The sequence below is a fragment of the Barbus barbus genome (genome assembly GCF_936440315.1).
Source record: "Barbus barbus genome assembly, chromosome: 8".
In the NCBI taxonomy this organism is placed as follows: Eukaryota; Metazoa; Chordata; class Actinopteri; order Cypriniformes; family Cyprinidae; genus Barbus; species Barbus barbus.
Genome location: NC_136736.1, coordinates 16,652,169 through 16,662,429, shown reverse-complemented (window position 1 = coordinate 16,662,429; position 10,261 = coordinate 16,652,169). Strand labels below are relative to the sequence as shown.

The 10,261-nt window shown below is 37.0% G+C and overlaps 2 protein-coding genes across 2 annotated transcripts; one reads left to right on the top strand and one right to left on the bottom strand.

Annotated features, from left to right (window-relative positions):
* The first annotated feature begins 485 nt into the window (after nt 1-485).
* Nucleotides 486-3,719, top strand: LOC306874217 (ubiquitin-conjugating enzyme E2 A-like). Its single transcript, XM_079424090.1, has 6 exons — nt 486-909; nt 1,176-1,256; nt 1,493-1,518; nt 1,611-1,700; nt 2,580-2,668; nt 2,756-3,719. Exons 1-6 carry the CDS (start codon nt 866-868, stop codon nt 2,882-2,884), a joined length of 459 nt encoding a protein of 152 aa, XP_079280216.1. The 5' UTR covers nt 486-865; the 3' UTR covers nt 2,885-3,719.
* A 1,058-nt stretch (nt 3,720-4,777) lies between these two features.
* On the bottom strand, nt 4,778-7,432 carry LOC306874216 (inhibitor of growth protein 1-like; the record flags this gene model as incomplete). The annotated part of the gene is made up of 2 exons (XM_079424089.1): nt 4,778-5,514; nt 7,297-7,432. The coding sequence occupies 2 exons, from the start codon at nt 7,430-7,432 to the stop codon at nt 4,778-4,780; spliced, it is 873 nt and encodes a 290-aa protein (XP_079280215.1).
* Nucleotides 7,433-10,261: the final 2,829 nt, after the last annotated feature.

The window sequence follows — 10,261 nt, the reverse complement described above, 5'->3', positions numbered from 1 at the left end:
ATAAAAAAAATCAAACTCAAAAGAAGCTCCTTTCATTGCCACCTGAAGACAGTTCTCCTATACAGTGTAGCTGAATTTTTAAGTATTAATGTCTGTTCATTTTGAAAGTAAAAGTGTAAATTTCTCTTTTTTTCTTACATCGTCCTCAGTGCACTTTTCATCACTGACATTATCAAAATTAGAACCTTATTCCTCAATTACTATACATGTTACTCAATTATATATATAGGCTACATAGCCTATATGTGCATGGTACATACATGAATTTTAAAAGTTACTTTGTTTTAAAATCCATCATGCCATGTCTGAAATAAAGACAGGTCGTGGTGCACAACAAAAGATGAAATTTGATAAGCAAACTGTTCCCATAGGAGGCTGATACGCCCACCTCGGTTTCCTGTCTCACGTGTTTGGACACACGGGTGTCACCTGTCTTTTGCGTCGACCTTTACTGCGAGGCCTAAAACGTCATTAGCGCTCCGTCTGTAACACACGGATCTTCGATTTAATGCCTCGAAAAGGGGGTGGGTACAGCATTTTTAACCCATTTAACTTCTATGATATACTAAATACAACAGCATACATATATTGAATAAAATCACAAATGTTACATTTGTAGATCATTTAAATGGTACAAGTCATTTTTAATGGCAATCTACATTATTAACTTAGTTCCAAATATGCTTAATAATATTCCACCCCCGCGCGTATGACAGTGGTATCGTCTGTATTCCGTGTTGAAATCCTCCAAGCAGAGCCGAAAAGCAAGTTTCGAGTCGAGGACATTTCGAGCGAAGGGAAAAGGCACATATTATTGTAAATTATATTACAGAAATTTATATCTAACACTTGTACAGTTTTAGCTATGTCTACTCCAGCACGAAGGCGACTCATGAGGGATTTTAAAAGGTGAATCATGAAAAAATATATACGAGGAGCTGTTGTTTACTGAGCCCGGATGTACCTTAAAAAGACCTGAATGTGAAGAAACATTTAGAAGGGAACTATTTTGATTACAGGAAATGTAAAAAAAAGCTTTGTCGTATCGGCTAGTTTTCATTTTAGTAAAACTGCTGGTCTGTTAAATGTATTTTAAAAGGAAAGTTATTTGTTTCGTTTATTTGGACCTTTCTAAATCTAATCTGCCTCCCTTATTTGCTGTGAAACAAACACAGGCTTCAAGAGGATCCTCCAGCTGGTGTTAGCGGAGCTCCGTCAGAAAACAATATCATGGTATGGAATGCAGTGATATTTGGGTAAGTACTTCTTGTGCTGTGGACTAAACCAAGTTTAGCATCTTTCCAGGTTCATGTTTCTTTATTCTGAAACCCGAGCATTTTGTCAACACTTCATATGGCATAAAACCGTCCTTTGGTTCTTGTCTTGACTAGTCTACCTGTGTTTTCAAGCACTGAAACTAAAAGCAAAAGGTGACGTGGTGGCATCATTGTGGTTATCCAAATCTGACCACTTTTCATTCTTGTTTTCACAGGCCAGAAGGAACTCCCTTTGAAGATGGTAAATATAAACATTACTTCTTGAGGTCCATAAGTTCTAGTAATTTAAGACATGTATTTTGTATTCATGCTTTAAGCCTGTTTTTGTTATAGGTACATTCAAACTGACTGTAGAATTCACAGAAGAATACCCAAATAAACCACCCACAGTCAGATTCATCTCAAAAATGTTTCATCCTAATGGTAAGATTTAGTTTTTTGTTTGTCATTATTTGTCATTCACAGTCATTAATATGGCATTTTATTGCATATGGCATTCTTGACATGACTTAAGGGAATAGTTCTCTCCAAAATTCATATTTGCTGAAAATGTACTCACCCTCGAACCATCCAAGATTTAGATGAAATTGTCTCTTCTAGGAACAGATATGGAGAAATTGTGCATCACTTGCTAACCAGTGGATCCCCTGCAGTGAATGGATGCAGTCAGAATGACAGTTCAGACAAGCTGATAAAAACCAAAAATAATCCACGTGTGCAGTCCATAAATTAATGTCTTTTCTTTTGACGTGAATAGTTTGAGTTTGTAAGAAACAAATCCATCATAAAGTTGGTTTACCTTCAAACCTTTGCTTCTGGCCAAAATATAAGTCCTTTATTGTTATATGGCTTCCTCCAGTGAAAAAGTTACCTTCTCTGAATCAGGACAGAAATATGCACAGATCAAGTACAGTTTACAAGACAAAATAAGTTCTATATAAACATGTTGATGGATTTTGACATGAAAGGACAACAGGGGATGGAATTTTTCACTAGAGGAAACATTAATATGAATGATGGACTTGTATTTTAGTCGGAGGTAGTGGTTTGAAGTTAACACTTGCATGCAGCTGTTCGCTTCATAAGCCATTAACTGATAGACTGGCGTCATGTGGATTATATTTCTATGAACTGTTTTGACTCTCATTCTGATGGCATCCATTCACTGCAGAGGATCCAAGTGATGTCAAACTAAATTTCTCCAAATGTGTTCCTATTAAGAAACAAAGTATATTAAGCAAATGTTCATTTTTGGGTGAACTATTCCATTAACAACACCTTTCTCTTCCAATGATATTATAGTATATGCAGATGGAAGCATATGTCTTGACATCCTACAAAATCGTTGGAGTCCAACTTATGATGTGTCATCAATTCTTACCTCAATCCAGGTAAAATATTGCCTTTTACCATTATAAGTATAAAAGTAAATCAGAACACAGCTTGACCAGCTTGTTTTCCTGTTGGTTTCCCCCCAGTCTTTGCTTGATGAACCGAACCCTAACAGTCCAGCTAACAGCCAAGCAGCTCAACTTTACCAGGAGAACAAACGGGAGTATGAGAAGCGTGTGTCCGCTATTGTCGAGCAGAGCTGGAGGGACAGCTGACCATACACTGTAGACCACAGAACTTTGTGTGATTTATAGTGTAGTTGAGTGAATTGTGAGGAAGTTTTTTCTCTTTTTTCCCCCCCCCTTCTGTCTCACACACCACTCTCACACCGTTTTAATGCACTTTAATCAAAATCCATCCTTTTTCCCTGGGAAAACTCGTGCTCAGCCAATATCACCTGGTTATTTTCTGTTCAAAAAGTGACAGACATGGTGTCAGCCCAAAAACCTGGACTATATGATGATATATCCAAAGGCCATTTTTTTTTTTTCAACAAAAAACAAACTGAATGGACAAGGTGCCAGCCTGCCAGCCTTGAACTATCCATGTCCCAATTGCAACTGATGATCCTGTTACGCTGTTTTTTTGTGTGTGTTCTGTTACATGCCTGAAAGTGTTTTTTTTTTTTTTTTTTTTTTTTCTCCTATTCCATGTGTTATTGATTGCCTCGTGGACTATATTATAATAATACACTTTGAATTTCGTGTACAGGATCTGAGTATGATTAGTCTGTCGTCTTTATTTGTTTTAATGTAGTCAATAATTATTTAATTTTTTTATCAAAACAAGAATGGTAATTTTAACCACAGAAGAAAAAACATTTTGTTAAATGTCTGAAGAGCAGTACATTTTTCAAACATTTATATTAAGGTTTTTATAAGATACACTCATACACCAGCTACATGCATGATTGACAATGAAAGCTCATTCACATAAACAATACAACATATCACACAACTAAAGATTCAGTTATGTTTCATATGAAATATCCATTTAAACAAAACAATAAAAAAAATCTGCCTCTCAGAGAGCAGCTGAGTTCAAGCCTTTAGATGGTTCTTCATAAGTGATTATCTGAAAGGAGTCTCCAGGGGCCTGTACCATGAAGCCGGATTAGCTGGCTAGCCAGGTAAGTTTCAGTTTAGTTTGCACCAATCCTGGGTTTTAGATACCATGAAAGTGGCTTGGCTTTTAGCTGCGTTCATTGCCATAGTAACTTACACTGAACAGCTAACCTGCTCTGGGGCAGGTTATGTTCTGAGTTAGAGATTGCAAACTGAAATTGGACCAATCAGATGTGAGCAAAGTGACACATGTATGACACAAAAAAAGTCACTCCCCCAGTTTCTCTTTCTACAAATTAAAGGTCACTATGAAGTACCGTAAAAAAGATACAACAAAATTGTCTGGCTTCACTGATAATTACAATTTACGTATGATTTATATAATTATTATAAGATTTATATTATTATTACTCCATTACACACAAGCACCTTTAGTTTAACAATTATTATAAAGCATTCATTTTAAATAAATATTAATATATACAGATCATATGTAATATAAATAAGTGGTAGAATCAATAGATAATGCTTTAAAATGTGACCTTACATGTTTGAGTCTCTATCACTATATATTATCAACTATATAAACTAACTTCACAAGTTTAACTTGTGACTGCACTTATAGAGCAAGATAATTTCCTTTATTTGTCCTCTTTCATGGACAAGTACTTCAGTGGAAATGCGTTTAAATTCCTCATATTCTTTAATCTCTTAAAGTTTAACAAAATAGTTCTGAATCTCGCTGGCTCTCGCGAGAAGTAAATCACACTTGCGCTGTGGTGTGATTGGCTGTTCGCCGCTGATGTCACACATTCATGTGCATGCGCTCCATTAACTCAGGATTAAGCCTGAGTTGACAGAGAAAGTTGATGATCAGCTTCATGGTACCGACAAAGCCAGATTGGAGTGGTTTGGATTTGTCAACTCAAAACTTATCCTATAACTCTGAATTTGTTCATCTACCATCATGGTACAGGCCCCAGATGAGACATGAAACAAAGCATAAATCCATATGATCAGTTGTTTGAGGTCAGCCAATATGGGCTACCTGTTATATGCCCTCTCCTTTTTTGCTTTTTCCAAGGCTTTGTCCATGGTTTTCTCTGTGCCTCCCCTACATTTTGGACAATACCACTTCCCTTTGGGTTTGTGATTAAGCCCAACACATGAGAAATGAAACCATTCAATTGGACATTCATCATTATCACACCCAATCATCTCCCCAAATGACACCTGCTCACACAGGCAGTAAGTAGGCTCATTCGGATCAATAGGTAGATCTGTAGGTGAAGGCTCTCTGTCAGCTTTGGCTTTAGACCTCTTCTTTTTCTTTGAGGTTTTATTCCGCTTCTCCCTGACAATGCTGCTGGTCCCTTCATCATGGTGAACTGTAGAGATGTTCTCCTGAGTGTCAATATTACTGTTTTTCTGACGTCTGGAGCGCTTGTTTGCTCCAGAAAGTCCTTCTATTGAACCAAGGGATTCCTCTTTTCGTTTCTCCTCCTCTCTTCTCTTGCTGGGAATAACAGTAGATATGGTAGTAGCTGTCATGCTTTCTTGGGGTTCATGTCGGGTTTCTAGAAGCTCAGCAAGACTGTCCACTTGCCGGCTACGATTCTCCACCATCTCCACCATCTGACTAGCAAGTTGGATCTTCTCATCACCCAGTTCCTGACTTCGGATAAGGACTCTTTGGATACAGTGTAGCAAGCGCCTTTGCTGGATGGGGTCCTCTTCATGGCAGTATTTCTCATATGCCTCGTCTAACTCTTTGAGGAGTTCTGAAATTACACAAAAAAAATTATATTTATTGTGAATATAATTTAATATTCTGACTTCTGATACGTGTGGTCACATTAACAAAATTGCACATGTAACAGACGTAGGACGTATGTAAACCTCACTCCCCTGATCTCAAAAAGAGGCGCTCTGGCGACTGACACTAGAGGCCGTGGCCTTTAGCCTCCTTGTTAGAGCGCCGGAGACCGCGGTTCGAATCCCGCTCGGATCGAGGCGAAGTAGAACCGGTTACACACAGGCAAAGAAAAAACCTCCATTGACAACAGAGTAGATATGTACTATGAAGCAATGCATATAAGCTACTTTATATTCAAGCAAGCTTTCTGTTGGTCAAAGCAGTGAATTAGATTAGATTCCAACTGAAATGACAAAAATTTATCAAACACAAATTAAGATACATTTAATGAAACCTGAGAGGTTTCCGTCCCTCCAAAACGTCATTAAAGGTCCCATAAAATTAATCCATGTGAATAAAAGCCTAATTTAAATCTGTTCATCATATAAAGCAATGATATCTATTCAAAAGATTTGGATTAAACTGCCTGATTCATAAGGATTTATTTTACAGTGCCTTAATGTCCTTTTTGGATCTTATAGGTTGTGATTACCTGTACTTTTAATGGATGGTCAGAAATCTCCCAGGTTTCATTAAAATATCGTATGTGTTTTGAAAATTAACCAAAGTAGGCTATTATGGGTTTGAATCAACATGGGTAAGTACAGAATTTACATTTTTGGGAGAACTATTAATGCAATAGGCCTACTGCACAGCTTCAAATGTACTTGACAAAGTATATTTAAATGTACTTAACCTTGAAGTTTAACTTTGAGTAGGATATGAAATTTGGCTCCAAGAGCTGGTAAACACCAATCCATATTTAAAAATAGCAAGTCAAGATCTGCCCATGTAATATTCAAAACCCAAATCACACTAAAAAACTCGCCCGAATTCGACCTAAATGGGCGGAATTAATATGAATTGACAGCTTCTTCCCACCAACTGCAGCGCTTTCAAGCCAGAAATGTTTCCCACACAAAACCAACTAAGGTGGAGCATATGTGCTACCGTTATATAACAAAGCAGTTGTGTAGCCTACATTGCACGCTCATTTCTATCCTACTAAATCCAATAAGCTTGCATGGCCTACTTCATCTGACTGACTACAACAACAAAATAAATAAACGGACATGCACCAAATATATCCAGCAAGTAAGAAAGAAGAATGAACCCGCATATGATGAATGCCAATATTTTTACCCAAGATAATTTTTTCAAACAAGACCACTTGACTTAATAGTAGACAGCAAGTAGGAAATAAGTGAACAACAACTGGAATCAAAAACTGATTTTCTGTTAAATGATTTTGCCTTTAATTTATTTTTAATCGCAGAGTGGGTTTAACTGTCGGGATTTACATTTAGGCTATTTGCTGTTATTTGATGACACCAGCTAGAATTAGCTGCGAATCTGACATATTTCTGTAATTCAAGATCTGACCAACCCGAGAGACGCAAAGTAGACACAAATGAAGCCATTTCCGAAATTGTTGCGATTTACCACGAACGAGTCTTTTGTTAGGATATATCAAATATATAGTAGGCTACTTCTAAAATCATAATGGCAAAAAAGCACAGTATGAAAACGAATCACTGACTAAGATGTCTACTAATCAAAGCTATTGTTTAGACCTATCTAAAGCGATAACTTAATTTCATGTGGAATATGAACACAAACAGGCGATTGAGAAAAAGGGAAACGTTACCTTGGTATTTGGAGTCAATTTCTCTCATAAGAGACACATTTCTTTGCAGGTCAAATGGTAAAGACTCAATCAAGTCCAAGTATTCTCCAACATAGTTAGCGATGTGTAGTGGGTCCCAGCTGGTAGTATTCAGCATTTTAGTTGCTGTTAGATTTGTAGGAAGAAGATGCATCTACTGTCAGAATAATCTTTGGGAAACTGTAGGCCATAAACAAACATAGTTCAAATCAACGTGCACAATAAATGAAAATTACTATATCCATAAGATTTATAGTGTTGTCCATTTTATGACAATATTCCAGTGTCGCAATACTTGAGTCCAGCGGGGATCCGTGTTTCAAACACTTTGGAGAGTAAATCAGATGCGCATGCGTCAACATAGCAAAAGGACTCCGATGTACACATAGCCTACTGTGTATGGGTTGGTGGGACTTGTTTTTTGTTTTTTCTATTCATACTGTGCTTTTCACAGTTGTTCCACTCAGGTTTATAGTGTCAACCTGTATACAGAGTGGATTTCTGGATCCACTGGAAACGGCCGAAAGGGCAAAACATTCTGGTTGTAAGCAGCTCCAAGGAAGAGAGAAACGAACATGAGAGCACCTATCAAAGATATTGTCTGTGCCCTTTTACGAAACTGATTTTGTTACATTATGCGGTAAATTGTGAACAGCGAGTGGCATGTTGTGTAGCAGCCTATCTTGCCGATGACATGTTTGCGGGGTGGAGCGTATTTATTATATAAACTCCTCCCACTTAAAAATACAGTCTCATCACTAAAAAGCATTTAGGCTACAATAATAAAGTTACTAAATTTGTATTACCGAATTTGTTATTTGGATCGGTGGCTGATACACTGCAGTAACTGTTATAGTTTTTCAGGGTGGTGTCATGTTATGGGTGAATTCCAAAAGAAAAGTGAGCATCCCTGTCATGTTTCAAACTCCGGTCCTGGAGAGCTCCAACCAGCTCCAAAACACCTGCCTGGAAGTTTTTAGTAAGCTTGACCTTGATTAGCTGATTGGGGCTAAATTCCACAGGACAGTGGTCCTCAAGGGCAAGCTTTGAAGGGGGGTTCCTGGAGGGCTGGAGCCCTGCAGTGTTTAGCTCCAACCCTAATAAAACACACATGATCCAGCTAATCAAGTCCTTCAGGCTTATTTGAAAACTACATGGTTTGCGTGTTGGAGCAGGGTTGGAACAAAACTCTGCAGGGCTCCGGCCCTCCAGGCAGGGGCGGTTCTAGACCACAGTAACCTTAAGGTTAAATTCATCTTAACCTTAAGTATTATTCATTCAGTCATTTTTCATCATGTCATGTATCACTGCAATCTGTAAAAGTAATCTATAACAATTTCAACTAAATTAAATATTTCATCATGTTTTTGACAAATAATTTTGTATTGTAGTGTCAGGGACATCATGCACTCATTATTTTTGAAGGGGCACGAGTGGGGGGGGGGCTCTCATGCTTGTCATGTGACACACAGCAGCCACAATACCACTGTATAACTGGTGTGTCCTACTGAAAAAAAAAAAAAAAAAAAACCATCACAGAAAAATGTAATGGTTCCCACTACAAATACCATTACAAACCATAAACTTTTAACCATTAAAATTTTTTTTTCTGTAGTGTGTTTTGGGACATATTACATTAGGATTTATTGGTTTTATCAAGCCACCAATAGAAGGCAACCAATTACCAGTAGAGACAAACAGGGTCCATTGCAGTTTCCATTAAAACCAATACAAGTCCCATTATAACAGTACAACCATTACTAATTTTGTAATGGTGTCTTTTTTTTTTTTTTTTTTGGTTTTATTTTAATTAATTAATCTATTTTTATTCGATATATCCCTAAAATATATTATGAAATATCTCGATTCTCAAATATGTGCAAGTAAATGCATTTAGCACCTTTATAGATTATGTTATTTGGTCTATAATGGGCGACAGGGAAAGTAGCCCAATACTGTAATTAACTACGCATAAAAGCCCGTCTTTTTTTCTTAAGTACCAGACATGGGTGTCATGCCATAAAATATTTTTAATACGACTGACTTTGTATTTAATGTGAACTTAATAAAAACACTAAGTTAACTGTAGAAAAAAGAGCAAAGAACATTTTCACTTCAGTCCAGCGAGTTCAAGCACTTTCAAAACTGTCATAATAATCTCTAAAGATGTTTACACTGTGAAATTAATATCTTACTTACATTCGTACATCTTCACTTTGATTTTTCTGATGAAAGAATTAACGTTAGTCAGTCAGCGCGCGGTGATAAAACTAGCCCCAATTCGCCTACTTATACTATGCCCTAAAAGTATGTACTCTTTTTGTGAATAAAAAGTAGATACTTTTGAGTATGTAGCAGAATAGTAGGCACGCTTTGGGACATACAGCTTCATCGTAGCTGCTTCTTTAACGGACTCTCTGTTTTAGTTACGTGCATCCTGTAACTGTTTAAACTGCCCTGTCAATCATCTTGTCACAGTTAACATCATCCATTTTTCGTTTAATTTGATTTCCTACCGTACTGGAGAGAAATTAAGAGGCACATCGGGGGTCTTTCATGCCGAGAACTCTTCTCATGTGTTTGCATAATGATGCATTTAAAAGTTAATGACCAAACGTATCATTATAAAAGTTCATAGTGTTGCTGCAGATGAAATATAACTTGGATAACATTAAATTAATATTTTGAATCAGGTTAGACATTATTTATCATTCAAATCCCCTTCTCTACCTGTCCGTCGGTCGCGCATATCCGCCATGTTTGTAGTTTTTAACACTTTTTATGCGTGTTTGTAGTTCTAATATAATCCTCGTCCACAATGTGTTGTGGTATATATTTTCCGTATTAGAGTGTGCATCGATCTGATTAAAGGCGCATTGTGTTATTCATCTGTGATACCAAGATTAGGTAATCTATTCATTTCTGGTTTTAATTTTACTGATCAGAG